This window comes from Portunus trituberculatus, chromosome 39 (genome assembly GCF_017591435.1).
Source record: "Portunus trituberculatus isolate SZX2019 chromosome 39, ASM1759143v1, whole genome shotgun sequence".
Classification (NCBI taxonomy): domain Eukaryota; kingdom Metazoa; phylum Arthropoda; class Malacostraca; order Decapoda; family Portunidae; genus Portunus; species Portunus trituberculatus.
In genome coordinates, this window is record NC_059293.1 from 19483795 (window position 1) to 19508794 (window position 25000).

The following is a 25000-nucleotide window of genomic DNA, read 5'->3' on the forward strand; positions in this document are numbered from 1 at the left end:
CTTTTATTAACTAATTCTACGACAAGATCAACTACTCATGAACTAACTGACCGACTAACTTCCTTGTTCAATGAATGCCTACTGACTAACAAACGACTGACTGACTGACTTCCTGACTGACTACACGATCTATGGACTTGCTGACTGACTGATAAACTGACTGAATTTGAGGAACCATTTGATCGATTGACTGATTGACTGACTGACTGACTGACTGACTAAATGAGGCGGACCGACTGACTGACGTAGTTGGCTGACTCATGGCTAAAAATATATGTAATTCGTCACGGTTCAGTAGATAATTACACTCCTTGTTGCTAAAAACGCGGGGAAAGAAAAGGAGGAGGAGGAGGAAGAGGAGGAGGAGAAGCAGAGTGAGAAGAGGAAGAGGAAGAGGAAGAGGAAGAGTAAGGGGAGGAAGAGAACACGGAAAGTAGGAAGGAGGACACGGAATGTTCAAAAGTGGTGTTGATATTGCAGTATATTCAAAGCTTGATAGTTTTAAAGGTAAAAAAAAGAAAAGAAATGAAATATAGATACAATGAAACAGAAACAAAAAGAGCGAAAGAGGCCTAAGGGAATGAAGGGAAGAGGAAGAAAAGAAGAGAGTAAGACAACAAGAATGAAAGGAAGGAAGGAAGGAAGGAGAGAGAAAAGGAAAGAAGGAATGAAAGTAAATAAAATGAAAATAGAATTGGTGAAACGACAACAAAAAAATAAAATGAGAAAGGCACACGAGACTAATAAATTCCAATCTAAGTTCGCACACACACACACACACACACACACACACACACACACACACACACACACACACACACACACACACGAGGTGCCAATCTGAGAGAAACAACTACGTATGAACACGAAAAGAAGGAAAGAAAAGGGGAGCCATGAAAACACAAGAGAGAGAGAGAGAGAGAGAGAGAGAGAGAGAGAGAGAGAGAGAGAGAGAGACAGACAGACAGACTCCAACGGTTAAACATGATCAACATACACATTAAACGATGAAAAAGCAAAATTAATTGACACTATATTGTGTTTAAAATGAGAAGGATCCAAGACTAATAAAAAGAGGATTGAAGATCAAGTTGAGGGATTTTTGAAGGATTAGAATCTATTTCGTGGGATCTTGGTAAATCGGGTAATAAGCTAAAACTGTCCTGTCTGTCTTCCTTATGCCGTGAGATTTACTAGAGAGAGAGAGAGAGAGAGAGAGAGAGAGAGAGAGAGAGAGAGAGAGAGGGAGGGTAGGAAAGTTGTCGTGATAAGAGATAGGAATGGAGGGGAGGGAGAAAAGAAAGGAGGGAATAAAAGAGAGGAGGGAAGAATGATAATTTGACTCCGATCGTTATGAGAGAAAATTAGAAGTGTAAAGTGTCGACTCTCTCTCTCTCTCTCTCTCTCTCTACACACACACACACACACACACACACACACACAAAGAGGTATACTTGATGTTGCGCACACATACACATAATTACGTATAAAACCATGCATGCATACACAATTAAATCAGGACACTACACACACACACACACACACACACACACACACACACACACACACACACATTATATTCCCTATCCTTTCTTTTCTTCTTCCTCCTCACCCACCCGTAATCATCATATCTCTTTATTAACCCCATTCCACACATTCTCTACACAAAGCTTCGTGCGAGTCCTGCTGGATCAACAAAATAAAGTGGAGCTCTAATCGCATAGAAATTGATCGGTCGGTGAAGAGGAGGTTAGACTCGCCGCGCAGGCTGCCTCTGTCACTGGAAGGTGTAAATTACCCTTATTATTGGAGTGTTATTCTTACCCTGCCACGTGGATTGCGTCTATTTTCTGATCCTCTATTTAAAGGCAAGGAAGTGCGGTAGGTATGACTGGATGTGCATTGTTTCTCTTCATTTCTATATTCATTGTTATCATAATTGTTATTGGTACTACTGCTACTACTACTGTTACTACCACTGTTACTACTACTACTACTAATAGTTCTACTACTACTATTACTACTACTACTACTACTACTACTGCTGCTACTACTACTACTACTACTACTACTACTACTACTACTACTGCTGCTGCTGCTGCTACTAATTCTACTACTACTGTTACTACTACAACAACAACAACAACTACTACTACTACTACTACTCCTGCTACAACAACAACAACAAAAAAATAACAAGTAGTGTTATTACTACTACTACTACTACTACTACTACTACTACTACTACTACTACTACCACTACTACGATGACCAAGGCAGACTCACCACACAGCGTCGCCAAGGCCGCCAGCATCAGGGTCCACCGCCGGGTCATCGTGCAGGTCAGCGCAGGTCACAATAGATCACCGCTTCCAACACTGTACCGTGAGAGAGAGAGAGAGAGAGAGAGAGAGAGAGAGAGAGAGAGAGAGAGTTTAGTTCTTCGCTCAATAACATTAATAAAAGCAACAAAATAGTGAATACAGCAATTACTTTTCTCAGTCACAACACATTCATAGATCTGACTCTAACATCCATGCATCATGTTGAATTATTCTACAAAGAGAAGCAGCTCACTGAGAAAATTAGAATACAAAGGTAGTGAATGATTCGCAGTTAATTTTCTCTTCACCCTTTTTTCACTTTTTACGATGCGGAGAAAATGGAGACAGTGTTCTTTAAATTTGACCTCTTTTCTGTCTTTCACCGTCTTTTCATTCATTTCATCTTTGACAATTTGTGTTTTAATTATAATGCGTGTCCTCTACGGAGTCACATTTATAGAAACATTCAAATCCGCCCAGTCTTTGCCTTATTTTCATCGTCTTTCCGTTGTCTCCCTCTTTTACATCTGTATTTGACATCCTCACCGCTGTACGTGGATGTAACGGCCATATTCAGAAACGCATTGTTCTCTCACTACAATTTTCCGAGGCCAGAGAGACGACTAGCATGGTTTTCAAGACAGTTTTTCCTTATGATAAACAAGAAAACTTGCCAATCTATCACCAGAACCAAAAAAGTATATATCTTCGAAATCATGAACATCATCTTTAGAAAGTATATAGTGTTGGTGAGAGAGCAAAGCGTTTCCGAATAAGGGTGTGAGTCAGGAAGATTCACCCTTTGTATCGGTGCTTCCCTGATGTATATCTTGCCGTATTATTCTACCAGCCAAGGCTTACACATCTACAGGAATATATCACTTCACGCCCGCCGTCGCACCAACACTAGTCCTTCCATCAACACTCGCTTGGCGCCAGATCACTTCCTTTTCTTATTTACTCTTTGCGTGTATTTTTTTTCTTTTTGTACGTAAGCAAATATATATCCCGAAAGTCCGCTGACTGCAAGGAATCTTACACACCATATACACAAGGTACATTAACGCTTCCTCTTTTCTGTTTTACTCCTCCATCAGCTCTCATTTCTCTCGTTCTTCTCTTTTTCCTCGTTCTGTACCCGAATATTCTCTTTATAACTAGTGTATGCTTTCCTACGCTTGATTTAAGTCTCTATTATTTTCTCAGTTGCAGAGAATATGACAAGGTTATTCCCAGGTACTGTTGTGGATCTTGTTACGGCAAATTTTCCCGATGATACGGTTGGGTTAATCTTTTAGGCATCAAAATATCGATTCGGAAATTCTTTTTGAGCCGAAATCGTGGGAAAACAACAAGCGTGAAATCATAAACCACCTGCCTCTCCTCCTCGCCACGACCACGCCCTGGAGGATTAGTAGCGCCAAAGGAGGACAAAGAAAGGACAAGCAACAGTAGACCTATCTATTTGGTGGCAGTTTCAAGGCACTGAAAAATGAACCCTTTGAGTACCATGACGTGTTTTTCATATTTATTCTGCTTACTATTTGGTGATTTCATACAGCTTCAGAAACTTATATGGGGATTGAAATAGTGAAGACTCTGTGCATTAATCTTCTGACCTCCATAGACCCTTCCTAATGTAAATAAAACCGTCTAACCATAACAAAAACTCGTATTGAAAATGCGTCCCAGTACTGAAGGAGTTAGTATGTACATACGAATTATAATGAAAATAAGAATGATGACAACAACAGTGATGCCAATAATGATAATGATAATAAAAATAGTAATAATAACAATTTTTATGGAAAGAGATGACTAACGCTGATGCAAAACTGACAGCGCGGAACTAATGACGATAAATGAGACACTGTGTTGTATAAATCTCAATCATTGCTTCCCTTTCCCTACTCACGTAATTAGTTATAAATATAAAAGTTAGCAGCAGTAGTAGTAGTAACAGTAGTAGTAGTAGTAAAGACAGTATTAGACGTAGGAAATATAGTGACGCAAGAAAAGGAAATACAACAATGAAGACATAAATAACTGAAAAAAAAATGACAAAAAACAATTTAATTTTGTTTACGAATTTCCTGTACAGTAGGAATATTAGGTTTCTGTGAGAGAGATTCCCAGCCCTCCGCCCTATAGTTCTCCCTAGAAAAGCCATCGTCAGTAGTAGTAGCAGTAGTAGTAGTAGTAGTAGTAGTAGTAGTAGCAGTAGTAGCAGCAGTATTAGTATTAGTATTAGTATTAGTATTAGTAGTAGTAGTAGCAGCAGTAGCAGCAGCAGTAGTAGTAGTAGTAGTAGTAGTAGTAGTAGTAGTAGTAGTAGTAGTAGTAGTAGTAGTAGTAGTAGTAGTAGTAGCAGTAGTAGTAGTCATAATTGTCGTTGTAATAGTAGCAGTAGTAATAAGTGTAATCGTTGTCGTAGTAGTAGTAGTAGTAGTCATGGATATTATAGCTGCAGTAGGATTAGCAATACAGTTCTCACAGTAACAGCAATAGTAGTCACACTGGTAACAATTAAGTACTAACAATTAACTAACCAGAATCAATACACTGTTTAATCCACGTATATCCTAATGATTTTTTCTCCTTTCAGTACGCTATCAAGTCAAGGAGTCAGGCCGCTACACGCCCACAGACACTCAACACCACACGCAGACTGAGTCACTGAGGTGCGGATCAGCTACCGAACTCCCACTCATTCTTCCAGCCAATCCCAGCCACCCTCGACCCTGCTCCTGCTTGGTGATTGGTCGGCCGCGTGGTTCAGGTGATGGGAGGCTGGGGGGATGATCCAGGTGCCAGTGAAGGTAATTTCGTGATGGTTGTTACGTGAATGGTATAGATGCTGTGAGATGACTTGTTTCTTTAGGGTTTTTTTTTTTTTTTTTTTTTAGATTTTCAAGTTGAAGATTTTTTGTGGTTTTCTTTCGTTTATTTTGTTATAAATTCTGTCTCTGTCTGTTTGTTTGTCTATCTGTTTGTTTGTTTGTCTATCTGTCTATCTGTCTGTATGTCTATCTGTTTCTCTCTCTCTCTCTCTCTCTCTCTCTCTTTTCCTTCTTCCTACATAGACAAAGGTTGGAATGGAATGTTGACCTCTTTGCCGAAAAATGCCAAATACTCACACCTAACAATCACAAAATTTCTAGCCACTAATTCTCCACCAGAAATGAATACTTTTTCTACCAATTCATAAGACAAATGGTGCCCTCGGCAAAGACTCGAACCCGGAAACACTTCATTGAGGAAAGACTACAGCAATGCACCTGATATCTTACAATTCCCGGCTCAAGATTCTACCAGCAGTCGGTTCATAGATTTTGCCATAGTGCAGTGGGTATATTTAGTCTAAGAATTTGATCCCGGAGACACTTCACTGAGGACAAGACTAAAGTAATGCGTCTGATATATTACAATTCCCGGCTCAACTTTTTACCAGCACTCGGTTCATGGATTTTACCATATTTCAATGGGTTTATTTAGTGTTAGAATTTAAACCTGGAGACACTTCATTGAGGACAAGACTAAAGTAATGCACCTGATATCTTACAATTCCTAGCTCAAGATTTTACCAGCAGTCAGTTCATATTGCAGTGGGTATATTTAGTCTAAGAATTTGAACCCGGAAACAGAGGAATGCCACAAGGTACTTCATCCAGGAGAGAACATGTAAATCACCTCCTATCACGCATTCCACACGGTGTAATGAGCAGCATTTTGTGGCCCTAGAACCACATGCGCCACACATCACAAATTCTTCATCTGGCACAACAACTTCCTTCCATAACTGATGACACACACAAGGAAAAAACTCTGGCTTTCTGCAACAGTCTTTTTTCTCTATTTCTCGTTCTTCCCTCTCTTTCCCTTCCTCTTTCGTAATAAATACTACTTGTTTGTTTTTCTTTAGTGATTTTGTTTGTTCTATTCACTATTTCTGTTTCATTATTAAAGGAAGTATATGGACACACACACACACACACTCTCTCTCTCTCTCTCTCTCTCTCTGTATGTGTGTGTGTGTGTGTGTGTGTGTGTGTGTGTGTGTGTGCACGTCTCCCTATTCCCCTTCCATCAGGCTCACACGCTACCTTCTTTCCTCCCTATAGAACGGCTTCCCTGTCTCTCTGTTTGTCTGTCTATTTTTCTGTCTGTGTGTCTGTCTGTCTGCAATGCTCCCTTCCTTCCTCTCTCTTCTGTGTGTGTGTGTGTGTGTGTGTGTGTGTGTGTGTGTGTGTGTACGCGGCGCTCACACACCATCACGCACACGAACTATCACGCACATTCACGCACCACACACACACACACACACACACACACACACACGAGGGAGGGGAACCTTGATTGGCAACCACGAGCCAGCAACAAAGAAAACGCGATGATAATAACAAGTGTGAGAGAAAGCGGGAATCCGAGGCACGCCACTGAGCCACGATAGACGCCCATCAAATGTCTCCCTTCATTTACTAGAGAGAGAGAGAGAGAGAGAGAGAGAGAGAGAAAGAGAGAGTGGATAGGAAGCAGGATAAGGGAGGGAAGGGCATGTAGATACGTAGAGCAACATCCATAACGGTAAGGCTTTGTTCTTCACATCCAGAGGGAACAATTAATAACAACGGCGTCAAGGTTATATGAAAATGTTCTTTGTTATCACGGTGCAAGAATAAATTAAATAAAAGAAAAACTAAAAAAAGAGGCATGCTAAGAGAGAGAGAGAGAGAGAGAGAGAGAGAGAGAGAGAGAGAGAGAGAGAGAGAGAGAGAGAGAGCATATGGAGTCCTATTGTCAACATTTCCTCAACAATGTACAATCGAATCGTTAGTCTTTCCTTCTCTCAGGCGAGCGGAGTGTAAAAATGGACCGTTTTTTATTACAGTTTATGGAGAGAGAGAGAGAGAGAGAGAGAGAGAGAGAGAGAGAGAGAGAGAGAGAGAGAGAGAGAGAGGGGAGAATAGAAAAGTCTTGTAGTAGTAGTAGTAATAATAGTAGTAATAGTAGTACTAGTAGTAGTAGCAGCAGAAGTAGTAGTAGTAGTAGTAGCAGCAGAAGTAGTAGTAGTAGTAGTAGTAGTAGTAGTAGTAGTAGTAGTAGTAGTAGTAGTAGTAGTAGTAGTAGTAGTAACAGTAATAATAGCACAAGAGCAACAATAACAAAAAGAAGGAAGAAGAAGAAGAAGAAAAAAGAAGAAAGTTATAGAAAAGAATGAGGAGGAGGAGGAGGAGGAGGAGGAGGAGGAGGAGGAGAAAAAATTACGTCATCGGCTAATAAATTTCGAGGGAAAGTGTGAAATTAGATGCATTTTTCATTTACATAAGTCGGAGATTTCCATTCTCTCTCTCTCTCTCTCTCTCTCTCTCTCTCTCTCTCTCTCTCTCTCATACACATAAACAACACATTTTATTCATTATTTATTCAGATTTCACTCAAGTTTCTCTTTTCCATTCAGTATTTCCGCTTTGTCTCACTTAATTCAATTGTACGTGTATGCCGCTACTTTCTGTTTTGTTTGTGTCTTGTAATATATTTGTGGTGTATCCTCTTATACTTTACCTGTCTTTCTTTTAGAGCACTGAAGCTAAATTCTCTCTCTCTCTCTCTCTCTCTCTCTCTCTCTCTCTCTCTCTCTCTTGCGATAACAAATATAACATCCCAGAAGAAAAAAGGAACCGTAACTCAGAGACAAGGATACACTCATATACTGACGCAACACGAGTAATATTATTTTGTGTTTCTCTTCCCTGTCATTCCTCGTGCTAAAAAGTGTGTCCTTCCTCATTGTGCAACGCGGCAATATACTAAACACTTATTTTGAGCCATAGTGTTATTTTATTTTCTTTATCTCTTGAACGTAAAAGAGTAGAGGAGGAACGGCAGATGGAAGACGAGAAATAAGGAGTATACACATCAGATTGTCAGGAAAGATACGAAATGTCGTGTTTTTATGTTTTCTTTCAGGCAAATTTTACTATTGGTACAGCACTAATGGCATCAGTACTTCTATATATGTTCCCCCCTTCACTCATCTGTAAACCTCTTCAGTACCATGACACGGTTTCATATTAAATTATTCTGGTTGCTATTTGGTGATTTTATACAACTTCAGAAACTTATGTTGTTGTTAGATATAGTGAAGACTCTGGCCATTAATGTTTTGACCTCCATAGACCCTTCCTAATATAAATAAAATCGTCTAATCATACCTAAAATTCATGGTAAAATTGTATCCCAGTACAAATCATTATGTCCTTTTTTCGCTTCACTTATTCTTATCGTATAGTTTCTTAACCCCTTCAGTACTGAGACAAATTTTTATCTTGAGTTTTTGGGGTGTGATTAGGCGAGTTTATTTACATTAGGAAGAATCTATAGAGGTCTGAAGATTAACGGTCAGAGTCTTTACTATCTTAATCCCTCTCGTAGGTTTCAGAATCTGCATAAAGTCACTAAATTGTAAGGAGAATGAATATGGAAACATGTCCTGGTAGTGAAGGGGTTAATTCTTCCCTTCTCTAAGACTACACCCTGGAAAACTCCCCCAAACCTTACTGTCAATATTACCACCATCACTTCAAAAAATATCCAAGACAACTGTGCGTCACTACCAACACAACCACTACTACCAACACCTTCGCAACTACTACAAACATCACATCTCACTTCTCACGCAACACACATCTGGGAGACAAGAATCCATGAGCAACACAAGGAAGGGAAAGAAAAAAAACCACAGCCACTAACGACTCACACCTTTATTTCGACAGCATGTGAGTATAATCGTTAATACTGGCAGATTTTTGCATCGATAATATTCATGAGACGGAAAAGGACGGAGAGGAAGAGGGAGGTGGTGAGAAGAAGTGATGATAGACAGCATAAGATATGGAGGTGAGGGGAGCTAGGATATAGGGAAGTAAAAATTGGTATGGGGGAGTGAGGGAGAGGGAAAATGAGGGAGAGGGAGAGCTAGGGAGGGTGTGAGGGAGTTTTCAGTCACCAGAGGGCATCACAGACTTTGACGAAGAGATGAAGCTACAGAGAGAGAGAGAGAGAGAGAGAGAGAGAGAGAGAGAGTTACACAATCATACATAAAACAGGAATATGATCATGAAAGGAAAAGTTAGTAATGATAATAGTAATAATAACAATAATGATATAATAATAATAATAATGATAATAATAATGGTAATAATAATAATAATAATAATAATAATAATAATAATAATAATAATAATAATAATAATCACAATAATAATAATAATACCAAAAACAACAACCATAGTCTACATTACAAAAAATTATCGATATTGGAACCACAAGACATTCTCTCTCTCTCTCTCTCTCTCTCTCTCTCTCTCTCTCTCTCTCTCTCTCTCTCTCTCTCTCTCTCTCTCTCTCTCTCTTTCAAGTTCGTCCCCACATCTGAACCCGCCAATAATATTATGTACACACACACACACACACACACACACACACACACACACACACACACACACACACACGTGCATAGAGACAGACAGCCGTTCCTACTACATAATTACACACAGATCAACGAGGAGGATGGTGCGAGGTTGCCTATGTGGACTGGGGATGGGTGGGGAGAGGGAGAAAGGGGGGAGAGGCGAGGGGGAGGAAGGATTGGGGAGATAGAAGGGAAGAAAATGAAAAAAAAGGAGGTTGAAGAGATGAAAGATATAGTGACTAGTGTAAAATGGAGAGAAGAGAGGAAAGAAGAAGAGAGAAAGGAGAAGAGGAAAAGAGTAGGATAAGTAAAGTAAAGGCATGGAAGAAAGAGGGGAAGAGGGACCAAGTAGAAAAAAAATGAGAATGGGAAGAGGAGAAGGGGAAAGAGGAGAGAGAGAGAGGGGGAAAAAGGAAGAGGAAGGCATCACACAACACCAATACATACATAATTATAACTTAGGAGGAGGAGGAGGAGGAGGAGGAGGAGGAGGAGGAGGAGGAGGAGGAGGAGGACTTCATACTCTTAAAGATACCCTTACATTAGAGAAGAAAAATAAAGATCAGAAATAACTTAAATAAAAAGGAGATAATATATTGATTCATGTGATTCCTGTCTCTTTGTGCGTGGACAATCATAATAATAATAATAATAATAATAATAATAATAATAATAATAATAATAATAAAACGATATTCGAATTCACATCTCTCTCTCTCTCTCTCTCTCTCTCTCTCTCTCTCTCATACGACAAAAATAACTTAGTAAAGTGGACTAAATACAAGACTAAGGCAGTTGGTACAGGATTAGGCCATGTATGTATTCATGTATGTATGTAATTAACTTAACGACTACTAAAAATATATATTATTACTAAGAATAAAAGAGAATGGTATCACACTCAGTTTTCCTTCGATCGCGTGAGGGGGGACTCCAGCATCCCACCCCGCACTGCACAGGGGGCGAGGACGACTATGGCGACTGGGATCAACGGGACACTAGCGTAGTATTACACAGCTATACACTATTTATATCATTCTGAAGGGCACAAACTGAGAAAGCATAAAGTACTTAAAAAAAAAAAAAGACTCCCCGAACTTGTTATTTTCTTCCGAGTTCTCGTACAAAATGAATCCCACAAAACGCGCAGGATGATAGCGGATTTGCAGATGATTTGTATTTTAAAGAGTAACCGTTTCTTAGTATAAGTCGCCACAGAGGGATGCGTTCAGGACATCACTCAAGTATTTTTTCAAGTAATACTAAAGTTAAACAAAAGAGTTGTCCGAATTATCACAAAATAACTGTAGGAGACGTTTTCTGGTCCCGCCAAGTCTCTCACACAGAAGCGACACTGCCTGTAAGCTGTCACGTGTGGTACGAATCATCCTTAACCAGTAATTCGGTGGAGTAACTAGACTCTCATAAATATTCACAACAAAGAGACGATAACACGTAAAACTAAATCAATAAGTTAGATTGCTATTATTGAGAAGTGTTTGAGTGGTCAGCGGCTGTCACTCTCCTCTCCTCTCTTTCATCTTCACGGTGCTGAGGACATACTTGGTGTGAACGCATCCCAGGTGACTGACTAACACCTGTATTCTTCTCTAAAGTCTCTGGAATGTATCAACGCAGATATCGAAGACAGAAAAAAAAAAGTCAGCTGGCCATCCACGCCAACCATAATAATAATAATAATAATAATAATAATAATAATAATAATAATAATAATAACAATAATGATAATATTAATGACAAAAAACCCTTAACAAAATCACAAAACAGCCAATTGAACGCAGAGGGGAGAGGAGGAGGAGGAGGAGGAGGAGGAGGAGGAGGAGGGAGTAAGGAAAAGGACCAAATAGGGAACGGAACCACACCATAGACGGAATGACGAGAAGGATGAGAGGAGACTGGAAGCAGAGACAAACGAATCTCCCTCTCAGCCTTCCCTTGATCCCTTAAACCTACGCAGGATCAATGAAATTATGAACCTAACTGAATAAGGATCTTAAGAACGGCGGAATTGGGAAGGGGAATCTGAGAGGGTTTTGTTGCGGCGGCGGAGGAGGTGGCGGTCTGAAAATTGGACCCGAGGGTTGGATTGGCGGCAGTGGGGGACGTGGACGCTGTGGAATAGACTGTGGTGGAGGTGGAGGTGGCTGATGTGGAGGAGGTGGCGGTGGCGGAGTGAGGCCTTCGTTAAAGATATTTGAAGGGGGTCTAGACTGTGGTGGCTGTGGCTGCTGTGGCTGTGGCTGTGGCTGGGGTTGCTGTGGCGGTCTGTTAGGATCCAGGATGTTCCCGCACTGCGCCCGACACACGTTGTCTCGCAGGATCTCGTCAAGGCCAAACCGTGAGCGGAGTTCGAAGCAGTTGACCTTCAGCGTCTGGCACTGAGGACCCGAGGGCGTGCAGGTGCAGAGTGTGCAGGGCGTGGGGGTGCGCGCCACGCCCACCCCCACCGCCTCGTTCCCTATGACACAAGTGCTTGTGTCCCGCCACAGCTGAAGGTTCACATTGGACACAGCGGCACATGGCACACGAGGTTCCTGGGTGTGTGTGAAGAGTGAGTACATGAACACACACACACACACACACACACACACACACACACACACACACACACACACACTCACTCTCTCTCTCTCTCTCTCTCTCTCTCTCTCTCTCTCTCTCTCTCTCTCTCTGCTACTTGAAATGAACTGGATGAAGAAGAGTCATGAGCAAAGCATCCACTACCTTAAGATTTATGGTACCTTAGTGAAAGTAGATATGGACACAAAAAACAAGGCAAATTATATACTACAACTGAGAGAGCGTGAGCAGACTAGGAAGGCTACGATAGGTATACAAACTGACAGGTGAAAAAAAAACTATCTCCCATAAGAATCTACTGATAAACACTGATAATTTTCACAGCTCTTTCTTTCTCAACAATCATTACTACTACTACTACTACTACTACTACTACTACTAGTACTACTCACAGGAAGTCATGAGGCATATCGAAGACGCCCCTCTGAATCTGCTCCACCACGTCGCAGTTCTGACAGATCATCGAGGCCATGGTCACCTTACGGATGTCAGCAAGTTGTTCCTCGTTGAAGCGAAGGTGTGGGTTGGATGTCTCATACCTGTAGATGGGAAGCTAAAGATGATGGGAAGAACAGGGACATTTAAACACGTCTCGACATACAAGCTTGCGTACATTGAGAAAGATGGAAAGACAGATGGACAGTTATAAAGACAGTCAGACAATGAATGATTGGACGACTACCTGACTGATTCACTGACAGACAGAAGGAATGGCATACAAAAGTACAGACAGACAGGCAGACTAACTGACCGACTGACTTATATAAACAAAGACAAACAGAACAACTTGCAGGCACACACATACACACACACACACTCACCAGAATCGGTCGCACTTTCTGAGGAAGGAGAACTGAAGGCCAATAATACAGCCGAAGGTGGGTCCGATGATGCCTCCTGTAGCGGCGTCTCACACAGCCCGCCCGTGAACAAATCGATATCGTCTACACTCTGGTACACCTGCACGGGACAGAAGACACCGTTATATGCGTAACAAAACAATATAGGACAGGCTCATCAGACTATCCATTATCTTCATTTCTTTCTATAATACCAGTTCTTCTTCTTTTTTTTCTTTTCTTTTTTAAGCAGTGAATCTGTCGTACATGTTTAACCTCTTCAGTACCATGACACTTTTCCATATTCATTCTGCTTGCTATTGGGTGATTTTATACAGCTTCAGAAACATATGTCAGGGATTAAAATAGTGATGTCTCTGGCCATCAATTTTCTAACATCCATAGACCCTTCCTAATGTCAGTAAAATTGTCTAATCTTACCCCAAACTCAAGGTAAAAATGCGTCCCAGTACTGAAGGTGTTAAAGAAGAAAAGGAAAACTCATATCTTTTCATTCTACTCTTGCTTGCTTGTTCGCCTTTGCATTTATCTTTTGTTATTTAATCTTCCCTGCACTTCTCACATTCTCGTCTTCCTCTGTCTTTACGTATAAACCAAAACGTATAAACTAAAACAAATTCTCCATTCAAATATTCACAAAAAATAAGTCTTCTTCATGACAGATTTCCCCTAACCTAACCAATCTAGTCACTGAAAAATCAATATGTACGAAATTCTGGAAGTTAGACGTTCATGTGAAAGAAATATTAACAGGAGTAAGTTTATGATTACACACACCCTGACACAGTAACACAGCAGCGTCACCCTTACCCGCTGTAACTTGTCAATCAATTCTGGCTTAATCTCTCGGCTCAGATCTTGGAAGGTTCTCGCTCTCTTCAGGTTACAGACGGCGCGGTACTCATTGTAAGACCTGATACCGTGTTCTCTTCCTCGCTGGATGTTGAGCGCAGCCAGATCGAGGCCGGAGAAAGGCACTGTGGCGTCCTCGAAGAGATGGTTAGTGATCTCCTCCGTCAGGAAATTATCAAGGGTTTCCATGGGGGTAGAGATGAGACCTCGTACTAACTCGTCAATCATTTGGAACTCGAGGCTGCGGGAGGAATAAACAAGTGAATAAATGAGTAATGATCTAAATGAAGGAAAAAAGTAATAGCAAAAAATAGATGAATGAATGTGTGAGTGATAAACTAGATTATAAAGGAGAGGAAAAAAACTGAGAAAGGAAACAAGTAGTAAAAGAGAGATGGCGTAGGAAGATAAGTCTGTTTATGTAAGGGAGGAAGGGTGGGGACGGTAGGGGAGGAGGAAGTGGAGGGACACAGAAGGGAAGGAGAAAGGGAAGAAAGAGTGTGAATGTAAATGTGAAGAAACTAGGAAGCAGGTGACAAGAGAAGCAAGGAGGGTCACATACACACACACACACACACACACACACACACACACACACACACACACACACACACACACACATACAAACACACACACGCGCGCGCACATAACAAAAGAGAGAGAGAGAGAGAGAGAGAGAGAGAGAGAGAGAGAGAGAGAGAGAGAGAGAGAGAGAGAGAGAGAGAGAGAGAGGTGAAAGTGATCGGGTCAGGCCAGTTGTGTAGCGAGACGAGACAAAAAGATATTAACCATTTGAACTTTTTCGTCTTAAAAGTTTTTCCCCCTTTCATTTTTCCGTCGCTCTCACGATAATTAAGTAAGACACTGGTGATAAGAATGAAGATGAGAATGAAGGTTATGATTATGATATTACTACTACTACTACTACTACTACTACTACTTCTACTACTACTACTACTACTACTACTACTACTACTACTACTACTACTACTACTGCTGCTACTACTACTACTACTACTACTACTACTACTACTACTACTACTACTACTACTACTACTACTACTACTACTACTACTACTACTATTAATGATAATAATAATAATAACAACAATAATAAAAATAACAATAACAATAATATTTTTCTCAACAACTCTTTGCAGAAAATATTTGGAGCAACGAAGATATTGCAAACACACACACACACACACACACACACACACACACACACACACACACACACACACACACACACACACACACACACACGCACACACACTAAAAATATCCAAATGTCAGAATATCGGGAACATAAGCAACAAAAAGCAACCTGAACCAGTTTTTATTCTATTGATTACTATGAAATGGGGAAAAAATAAACAGAATGCAAGAAAACAAGAACGGAACGGTAACTGAATAGGTAAGGTGAGTATTACATTTATGACAAGAGTAAATGAAAAAAAAAAAAATAGATAAAAATAACATTGCCATTTTTCTTCATGACTGAGATGCGTTTGAAAATCTCAATCACAGCCTTTCATCTCGATCATTTTTCCACCTCATTCCTCATCAACCTAATTTTTCCTTGTACGTCATCTATACCTCACTTTTGGCGCAATGATGTCTTTTTTTCTTTCTTCACTATGTTGCAATATCTCTCTCTCTCTCTCTCTCTGTAACCTAATAATTTCATTCTTTCTTTATATTCCCCTTCATTCTCTCGCAATCACACCTCCAATACACTCACAGCATGTCGGGGTTGAAGAAGGTGTTTCTCAGACTGACGCCGGCGTGGTTGCTGCTGAAGGAGGAGTCCATCCGTCGTAGGGAGTTGCGGATGAGTGAGTGACCGAACCTGAAGGCGGCTGTGGCGAACTCATTAAGGATTCCAGGGTTGCAATTGCCGTCATATTCTGCGGGAGGGTAGAAAGGTATTGGTTTCCATAGAGAGAGAGAGAGAGAGAGAGAGAGAGAGAGAGAGAGAGAGAGAGAGAGAGAGAGAGAGAGAGAGAGAGAGAGTACCCATGCCGACATTAAAGCATACATAACCTGAGCTTTCAACACACACACACACACACACACACACACACACACACACACACACACACACACACACACACATACAAATACACACACACACACACATACACACACACACACACACACACACACACACACACACACACACACACACACACACACACACAGATAGACATAATCCATTAACCACAGTTTATATAGGAATCATACAAAACATACCAACATCCACACACACACACACACACACACACACACACACACACACACACACACACACACACACACACACACACATACACACACTCACCTCCATAGTAACCCTCCGTCTTGAGTCTGAGCGAGTACAGTTGCATTGCGTTCCAGCCCAAAACTCGAGGTAGGAACTCATTGTAAACCACGTGTTGCCATTCCGCGGTGACGATGCGCCGAGCCTCCTGGTACACACGCTCGTCATCCCAGTGGGCGTTGATCTGTAGCAGCAGGAGAGACGGAGGGCAAAGTAAGGAAGTGACAAGGTGATAAGGATATGTATTGTTTCAAGACATTTGTTCCGGACTTTTGGTTAACTTGAATTATCTTTAAGGGAACTGTCAATCAAGTGGGTCTTTTTATTTGTATTTTTGGTTGCCCTTTACCAGCTTCCCCTTTTGCATAGATAAAAAGAAGTGAGTGAAATTAGAAAGAATGAAAAAATAACGACGGAATGTAAAGTTAGGGAGTGACATGGTGATAATGGTGAGTGGATATGTAAATGCAGTGGATGATAAAGAAGTGAGTTATTGCTGGAAGGTGAAATGAAGGGAAGAGAAGGTGAAGAATGTAAGTAATTGAAATAGAAACGTATAAAGAAAAAAAACTACTGATTCGTCTAAAACGGTGACGTAAGTAATGAATATAAATGAAAACTAGTGACGGACAATTACATCACTAAAAAATATGATAAAAATGTGAATAACTAATCGTAAAAATATTGAAATAACAAAAAAATACATAACACAGCACAGTAACCTTCTGAAACGGAAAATAAAGGAAGAAAGGAAGGAAAAAAGAGCAGCGTTGACCCGTTAGAAAAGAGGAAAGGTTAAGCTGATATTCCTATTACACAATCCATGAGGGAGCTATTTTGTTCCTCACCGCTGACAGTCCCTCGGCGATCCTGTTGTGTTCTCTCATCCAGATGGTGTGCACGACTGCAAGCCCTGGCTGCTCTGAGGACCTGGAATCCCCCGCCTTGAAGCACCGTCCAGAGTCTGCCTTGCATTCCGGGTTGCCAGTCTCCTGCAGAAGATGAAGCGAATTAGGGACTCTAAATATTGCTGCCTATACGCAAAGAACATTTTAAGGAGTGGTTACAGAGAAATTGAGGAGAATTTACGACCTTGAGCACAGACAAGATGGTGGATTAGGTGTGCTAGAAAGCTTACCTGTGGAAGGAGAGGTTTTCCGCGAATGGGGTGTCTGGTGACGTTAAGGAATCCAGTTTGGTCTGCTCTCAGTTCCCGCCCCTCGCACAGCTCCTGGCCGTAAATGTGTGATGCGTCCAGGAAGGCGGTGTTCTGGTTGATCTGTTCGCGGGGTCCTAAAGTCTGCTGGCCTGGGAGGGACCTGGAGGGAGAGGCATGTTTTATGATAAGAGTGGTGTTCAGGTAGGTCTGAGGTTTTAGGTAAAGAGAGGCTGAACAGATAGCAAGGAAAGGCAAGGTGTTGATAAAATAGTTGTTTCTCTCAATGCGTGATGTGATAATGAGGGAGTGTTACCTGGTAAATGCAATGCAGAAAGGTCTTCCAGAGGAGATGTTGACGGCGGGGTAGTACGGGTCGTGGTTGGGGACGGGGATGGGCCAGCACTCAGGATGGACGCGCTGCTGAGCTTCGCAGTCTCGGCAGTCTAGGATGGAGTTTTGGAAACCCTTGTTGACGGGCGTGAAGGTGATGTCGTGGTCCAGGAATTGGCCGAATTGCATAACCATGAGTGTGTAACGGGCGTGTGGGTGCGAAATATCGTTGTGAATGGTGGTGGAGATGGTGCGTGGCGATGGCAGAGAGTCACCAGACACCGATCTGGTTCGAGGCGCCGAAATACCATCGTCGTATCCAGCGGGCAGCATGCGTGCGAACACCGTGCTGGAGCGGCCAAAGTCAGGCCGCCGCAGGTTGTTGCAGTGGCCGCTGATGGTGCGGTAACGGTTACGGGCGTCACAGGCACGGTGCTCTTCTGTTTCACGACAAGTGCGTATAAGTGGAGCGGGCGGCACCAAGCCAGAGATATCCACGGACTCCAGATCGAGGTCAAGGGAGTCAAACTCATTGCCGAGGCCTTGGATCTGCCTGCGCACGCGGCGGTCATGCATGATGGTGACGAGCTCCTGACTGGTGGCCTCCAGCAGCACTGAGGTGTTGGCCAGGATTAGTGAAGTCGGATTGGGCTTATTATTAGCATAGGCAGACCCCACGGGAGACTTTGAGCCCGCCACCAGACCCTTCTCGAAGATTCGCTTCTCCATCTGGCGGCGTCGCTCTACTGCCTGCTTGCCTTTCTCAACCACACTATGTAGAATGTCCTCCGCCACCACCACCTTGCCGCGGGTCTTCCAGGCACCCAAATTGACGTGATCTAAATCACGGCAAGACACTGGAGCATTCAAAAACTGATCGCGGGCGAGGAAAGTGGCTCGCGGCACGCCATCCAGTCCCGGCACATTGTCGCAAAGAAGACGAGCGATGGAAGCCTTGCGGAGTTCAAAGAGTTGCTCTTTGCTGAAGGCGGAGGGTGGCAGGTCATTCTCGTACCAGTAGCGATCGGTCTGGCGCAATACTTTGAATTGCAATGCAAGGAGACAGGACGCCGTGGGTCCCACCAGTGCCCCATCCACTGGCAGCTCTGAGATGACGCCTGTAAACAGATCAATGTCGGCCACGTCAGTGTAAATGTTCCGCAAGCGTGCTATTTGTTCCGGGTGCATGGTGTCTGCGAGGTCGTCGAAGGAATGTGCAGGTCGGCGACCACACAAAGGACGCCACACCACGTATGGCGGCAAGCCGTGGTCTCTACCAGCCTGTATAGATCGCGCCACGAGATCCAGATTGCCGAGGTAGCCACGGATTGAGCCGCTCACCGCCGCGTCAAAGGTCAGCGAGTTGGTGGACACCAGGCCGTGCATCAGCATCTCGTAAGCACCAGGTTTGTACAACAGCGACATGTTGAGCGCTGTGCTGGCCAGGGGAACGTGACTGTGGCCAAGGCTGAAGTGGTCTGGCAGCAGAGACAGCACCAGCTGCAGCACCGCCGTGGACACAGAGTTGAACACGCCGGGCTCGATGGTGATGTCGTAACCATGGTAGAAACCAGCGGCAAGAGGCGTCAGCTCGTTCTCCTCCACCACCTGTGGGTAGGAAAGAGGTGAGTCAAGGGGAACACTCATTGGAATTGTTAATCTGTTCATTTTCTGACACTCTGTATGTACATTTATTTCTCTGGTAATAATGTCACGACCTCATACTTACTCTAGTGCCCAGAAAGACTGGCAGGAACTCCTTGTAAGTGATATGCTGCAGCTGCGCCGACACAATAGCTCGTGATTCCTCAAATATAGTGTCGTCACCCCACTGCGGATTGAGCTCCGACAGTGCCGAGGCGATGCGATTGTGCTCGTGAACCAGCAGTGTTTGCAATGCTCCCAGCCCAGCGTGGAGGTTGAGTCGCAGGTCACCACCAAGGAAGCACCTAGAAGAAAATTTCTGGTAAATTTTGGAGGGTAGTCCACAAGGAAACTATATTCTTTGAAAGCAAGAAAACTGAATGCATGGCTAAGCACGTTCTGAAGGAGAGGAAGTATTGTGTGGTTAAGAGATAAAGTAAAATTTTTAAGTGAAGGATAGAGAAAGCTTAGTTAAGTGTTGGCTGTTGGGTGGATACGGAGGATGAGGATTGGGACTGGGACTGGGATGAATCAAAAGGCAGAGGCCAGACTTACATCATGGCGTCTTTGCAGGTGTGAGAAGTGGCGCGCGGCAGCAGCCAGTCCGCCTGTGTTTTGAGGTGACCATTCTCGAAGAGCCTGAGGGCGTCACTCTCTCGTTTGGAGGACCCGTACACTGCTGAGGCGTCGAGGAAGGACGTGGCACCATTCAACTGTTCGCGCACTCCTGTAGCGGAGGCGATAAGAGTGAGCAATGGAGAAATGGGGGGAAATTTTATCGCTTTAATTGATATGGAAGCTGAGTTATAACAGAGAATTGGTAAATGTACACACACACACACACACACACACACACACACACACACACACACACACACACACACACACACACACACACACACACACACACACACACACACACACAAGCTGAATAACAACAAACAAATCCTAAAATAACCTAAGGAATATCTTCACTCTTGAAAATTTCCAACAATCACCGCCTGGTCTACCCAACAACCCCTGCTGTTCATACCAAACCACTCATCGCTACTACCCTTCCCATGCAATACTGACCGAGGGCACAGTCGGTGGTGGTGGCTGGGGCGGTGCGGGCGTACTCCCAACAGATATCGCGGTCTGTGATGGGGTAACACTCAGGGTGGGTCTCACTGGGGCCACAACACCGCAGCTGGAGAGGTGAAAGAAAGCCACGATGTTAACTTCTTCAGTACTGGTACGCATTTTTAACTTGAATTTTGAGTATGATTAGACGATTTTATTTACATTAGGAAAAGTCTATGGAGGTCAGAAGATTAATGGCCACAGTCTTCACTATTTTAATCCCTACATAAGTTTCTGAAGCTGTATAAAATCACCAAATAGTAAGCAAGATGAATATGGAAACGTGTCATGGTACAGAAGAGGTTAATTTACTGAAGCGGGAAGAAAATATGTTGATGGATGTGAAGATAAAGACGGAGAAGAAGGAGAGGATGGAGATGAGGGTGGATATGGAAAAGGAAAAGGATAAGGAGGAGGAGATGAAGCTTGATAAGGGAATGGAAATGGAAAAGGAGGAAGGAGAGGAAAAGAAGGGACAAGATGAAAGAGATGATGAAGGGGAAAAGGATGAAAAATAAAGTACAAGATAAAGGGACAAAGAAAACTGTACACACACACACACACACACACACACACACACACACACACACACACACACACACACACACACACACACACACACACACACACACACATACACGGTCAGCCCACTACTTACCCTCTCTCCTCTCACGCCTTCGCCAACAATGGGTCGTGACAGATCGTGAGCCAGATACTGTCCCCACACAGCTGCCAACAGGGAGACGTGGGCATGGGTTCGAATCCCTCCAGCATGGGCAGTGGCGGACACGAGGGAGGCTGGCGGCAACGGACGGCCGGAGAGCGACGCCCTTGGGGATGACACACCTGAGGGCGGGACAGAGACAGGTGTGGTGAGGTTATGATAAGAGGTGAGAGAGAGAGAGAGAGAGAGAGAGAGAGAGAGAGAGAGAGAGAGAGAGAGAGAGAGAGAGAGAGAGAGAGAGTTAGAGTTGGATAGTTAAGTGTTCAGAATAAATAGAAAGAACAACCTAATAACTAAAAATACATTCATATAGAAGATTTAGGTAACCACAAGAAGAAGAAGAAGAAGAACAACAACAACAACAACAACAACAACAACAACAACAATAACCACAACCACGATGCACGGCAGGGGGTCGAGAGGGAGGGGAGGAGAGTATCTTTTAGGCCTAGGGATCAGACGAGGTAGGCATCAGTGTTTTTGGACGTCGCCCTGAGATAGCCTTTATCTTTTGTTTTCTTCACCTAAATTTCTTCATTTGTTCATCTATTCCCCCACTGAGAGATGTCATATTCTTAACCTCTTCAGTACCACGACGCGTTTCCATATTCTTGATTACTATTTGGTGATTTTAGACAGCTTCAGAAACTTATGTAGGGAATTAGAATAGTAAAGACTATAGCCATTAATATTCTGACCTCCAAAGACCCTTCCTAATGTCAGCAAAATGGTCTAATCGTACATGAATCTCAAGGTAAAAATGTGTTCCAATGTTGAAGGGGTTAACATCCGGGAATATACATCTTAGAATTTCCTATGATAATTATCAGCGAAACAAGGATGTCTTATTTTCAACATCCGGGAATATACCTCTTAAAATGTCCTATGAGAATTTCAACAAAACCAGACTGTCCTATTTTCAACGTCCGGGGATATACCTCTTAGAATTTCCTATGAGAATGATCAACGAGACCAGTATGGAGTCACTGATTGGTTAAGAATTTAGAACAAAGGAGAAAGGAATATATAAGTGGTCATTATTTACATTCCCGCGGAGGCTGATGGGAGGGAGGAGTCGTGGAGATTACAGCCGAGAGGAGAGAGTGAGATGCGTGATGTAACACTTGTTGTATAGCGTGTTATGGCGGCGCTCGTCACGCTACGACCACCACCACCACCACCACCACCACTACCACCACTACCACTACCAGCCATACTTAACCAACCTTCCATAGTTAACAGAGGCATCACGCATGTTAGCTAATCACTCCTCTCCTGACACAGTGCTGTACTTTGCATGTAATGACAATAATACACAAGGACACTGTTACACGCTTATGGAATGTCATCTCCTCGCTGTCATGGCCTCTCACTCCTGTAGATGCCTGCAGCTCACCGCGACATTTGGTTCAGTAGCAAGTTAACAAAGTATCAGAGTAAAGGATCCATAATACCAGAAATGACTCATGGGATCTGTTATCCACACTTACTTTTTATCTGTGGTAGGTTATTCTGAAGATAACACGTTCACAATGTTTTTAACCGCAAAGCAAAAGTATTTCATTAAGTAACTTCACACACATGTATTTCTCTCTCTCTCTCTCTCTCTCTCTCTCTCTCTCTCTCTCTCTCTCTCTCTCTCCAAACGGGTTCTGCTTTGTACAAATGCAATCAGTATGTATGTACGTGCATTCTACTTGCTATTTCATCACTACTATGAAGAACACACATTCTTTCTGCACTCTCTTGCCTCCATGCATCACTACCTTCGCCTTTCTTACGGCAGCAGGTGTTGTGTTCACAGTTCTGCTTGCGTTAGTCCTCCATGTAACCGACCACTTGCTTCCGGTTAACATGCACTACTGATGAAATGGATCAAAATGCACGTGGGTCTCTAGAATTTACCAGAGATTCCAACCAAGGATTGTGAGTTCAGGGTTAGCTAGTGAGCCACTGCGCCACTGCCTTCCTTTATCTATCAGGTTTTTAATGGTGACTGGTTTATACATTTGAACTCGTATCGGTACCACCTTTCCTTTCATGTAGGCGCATCTTTGCCACCAAGGCCGCCTGCCTCCCTGTGCTTCGCGCCTCAAATCGGGGTCACCACCACCATCACCACCTCCACCATCACCAACGCTACTACCACCACCACCACCACCGCCACTACTGATGCACTTGCGCAAACATGTGCATTACGTCAGCATGCGCGCAGGCAGCCGAGCCCAACCAACAAGCCTCTTAACAGTGACCGTCGCCACTCGACCAACTAGTCCACACGTCACACACGCGCGCCCGTGGACACACACACACACACACACACACACACACACACACACACACACAGAGTTACGTTACGGAATACGCTTGCAGATTAGTGAGAACATTTCCGTGGTCACGCTCGCTGCAGGGATGTTGTGGCGGCAGGACTGTGTAAAGGCAGGGAATAGAGAGAGGAGGGTGGGCGAAGGGATGGGAGAAAGCGCAGGTGATGGGGAAGAGGAGGAAGGGACGTAGGAAGGTATGCTTATGAGGCTGAGGATGAAGAGCGTCAGGTGGCGTGTGGTGAAAGAAAGTATGATGTATAGGAGGAAGGAAGAGTGTGCTGGATACAGAGACGGGGATGTGGTGGTATGGAGAAAAGACATGTAGGGGTAAGAAGGGGAGAAATGTACGTGTGATGTATGTGTGATTAATATGTATGTGTGTGTGTGTGTGTGTGTGTGTGTGTGTGTGTGTGTGTGTGTGTGTGTGTGTGTGTGTGTTTGTGTGTGTGTGTAGAAAAGTTACTTTTTCCTCGCATAATACATGAGTAAATCTTTATTTCGCAATGGACACGATGAGAGCGGGTTCTACTCTTTGACCTGAAGTGGCTGTGATAAACGTGCAATATTATGAGGCTAAAAACACATAATATGACGTAGGACTAACAATTAAGAAGAGAGAGAGAGAGAGAGAGAGAGAGAGAGAGAGAGAGAGAGAGAGAGAGAGAGAGGAAATAACTTATAGTAGGCTTACAATTTTATTACCAACACATATTTCTACCTACCTATTCTCTCTCTCTCTCTCTCTCTCTCTCTCTCTCTCTCTCTCTCTCTCTCTCTCTCTCTGTCTCACAACATGTATGGCCTGTTCAAAAGTTTCTCTGCGTGCGTCACCACACATTCCTTCTCGCAAAGGTCACCACATAACACATAAACACAGCAATCACCACCACGGTCACTTCTATAATGCCTCACCATCACCACCCGTGTATCACCTATCACCTCTACTATAGCAACGCACTGTCATGAATACCGTCACTGCAACCATCATCACTATCATCATCATCACCATCATCATCATCATCATCATCATCATTATCATCATCATCACCTCATTCTCTATTGTTTTTCGCCTTCATCGTAACACAAAAGAACACAACGGAACACCACACCAGATAAGGCCATAACAGCATCAGATCGGTTGCCCCTGACGAGAGAAAACAGTAAATAAGAGGGATTACCATTATTATCACCATTATTATTATTATTATTATCATTACCACTTTTCTTTTCTTTTTTTTTGTAAGGTTACGGTGGTGGTGGTGG

The 25000-nt window shown here is 43.1% G+C and overlaps 2 protein-coding genes and 1 long non-coding RNA gene across 3 annotated transcripts in view; 1 reads left to right on the plus strand and 2 right to left on the minus strand.

Moving 5' to 3' along the window:
* Positions 1-5012, minus strand: part of LOC123515360 — a 26572-nt gene extending 21560 nt beyond the window's left edge. The window contains exons 1-2 of the mRNA XM_045273861.1: positions 4874-5012; positions 2287-2378 (exon numbers count right to left, since the gene is read on the minus strand). Coding sequence (XP_045129796.1) covers positions 2287-2335 — 49 coding nt within the window. The 5' untranslated portion in view covers positions 2336-2378; positions 4874-5012. The remainder of the gene's footprint in view (positions 1-2286; positions 2379-4873) is intronic.
* A 2659-nt stretch (positions 5013-7671) lies between these two features.
* Positions 7672-25000, plus strand: part of LOC123515362 — a 21065-nt gene continuing 3736 nt past the window's right edge. Inside the window, exon 1 of the long non-coding RNA XR_006677845.1 lies at positions 7672-9406. This is a non-coding gene — a long non-coding RNA (uncharacterized LOC123515362). The remainder of the gene's footprint in view (positions 9407-25000) is intronic.
* LOC123515357 overlaps positions 12175-25000 on the minus strand; it is a 47781-nt gene continuing 34955 nt past the window's right edge. Inside the window, 14 exon segments of the mRNA XM_045273857.1 lie at positions 12175-12350; positions 12789-12935; positions 13218-13296; positions 13299-13356; positions 14067-14349; positions 15853-16018; positions 16453-16615; positions 17280-17423; positions 17570-17750; positions 17904-19528; positions 19650-19869; positions 20120-20291; positions 20639-20753; positions 21345-21532. Of these exon segments, the coding sequence (XP_045129792.1) occupies positions 12314-12350; positions 12789-12935; positions 13218-13296; positions 13299-13356; positions 14067-14349; positions 15853-16018; positions 16453-16615; positions 17280-17423; positions 17570-17750; positions 17904-19528; positions 19650-19869; positions 20120-20291; positions 20639-20753; positions 21345-21532 (3578 nt within the window). The 3' untranslated portion in view covers positions 12175-12313.